Source organism: Pteropus alecto, unplaced genomic scaffold, assembly GCF_000325575.1.
Source record: "Pteropus alecto unplaced genomic scaffold, ASM32557v1 scaffold3, whole genome shotgun sequence".
NCBI classification, from domain to species: Eukaryota; Metazoa; Chordata; class Mammalia; order Chiroptera; family Pteropodidae; genus Pteropus; species Pteropus alecto.
Genome location: NW_006442484.1, coordinates 21,544,991 through 21,545,742, shown reverse-complemented (window position 1 = coordinate 21,545,742; position 752 = coordinate 21,544,991). Strand labels below are relative to the sequence as shown.

Sequence of the window (752 nt, the reverse complement as noted above, 5' to 3'; positions counted from 1 at the left end):
AGTTGCTTGCATAAAGAAATAAAGTGTAATGAAACTGGCAAGCAAAGTATTCCCTAGTCAGCCTTATCTTTGTTCCATTTGTCCTTCAGATAGAGCTTTTCTTGCCTCTCAATAAAATCTATCCAGCTTTTTTTTTTTTTTGCATTTCTCAGTAACTGAGCTGAGCAGACCAATGAGATTCGTGGTTTTTATAGTTCTTAGCAGCTGCTTTTTAAGAGATCAAAACTTAGAATGCTACTACATGGTATTAAGTCTTAACTATTGATGTGTCCCTGTCGAGGATATGTTTTTCTGGGGATAGGATAAGGAAAGAGTAGAGAAGAGCAAAGGATGACCCCTTCAAGCATCCTCAGGACAGTAAACCTAATTTCCTTATTTCCTAGGATCCTCTTTGCAAGCTCTGTGCTTAACCTGACTGAACTGGCTGCCCTTCGGCCTGACCTTGGGAAATTGAAAAAGATTCTGTATTTCCACGAGAACCAATTGGTATATCCTGTCAAGAAATGTCAGGAAAGGGATTTCCAATATGGATACAACCAAATTCTCTCATGGTAGGTATAGAGTGTATCATTATATTTAGTCCTTTGCCACCTTTTTCTTTATAGATGGTTAGCTTTTAAATCCGGAGATCTCCTGTACATTTACTTGAAAACACCTTAAAGTAGGTGCAAATGTTTGAACATACCTTCCATAGTAGTAATTACTTGTGTCTCTGCAGCATATATATATGATCACAGCTAACGCTTTTGTAA

The 752-nt window shown here is 37.5% G+C and overlaps 1 protein-coding gene across 11 annotated transcripts in view; it reads left to right on the top strand.

Moving 5' to 3' along the window:
• The window catches only part of GTDC1 (glycosyltransferase like domain containing 1), a 338,147-nt gene that overhangs the window by 161,069 nt on the left and 176,326 nt on the right, over positions 1–752 (top strand). For 10 of the 11 annotated variants that reach the window (XM_025039411.1, XM_025039407.1, XM_025039409.1 and 7 more), the window contains one exon: positions 384–551. The exons of the other annotated variant lie outside the window; for it this stretch is intronic. In XM_025039411.1, coding sequence (XP_024895179.1) covers positions 384–551 — 168 coding nt within the window. The remainder of the gene's footprint in view (positions 1–383; positions 552–752) is intronic. 11 annotated transcript variants of the gene reach the window in all.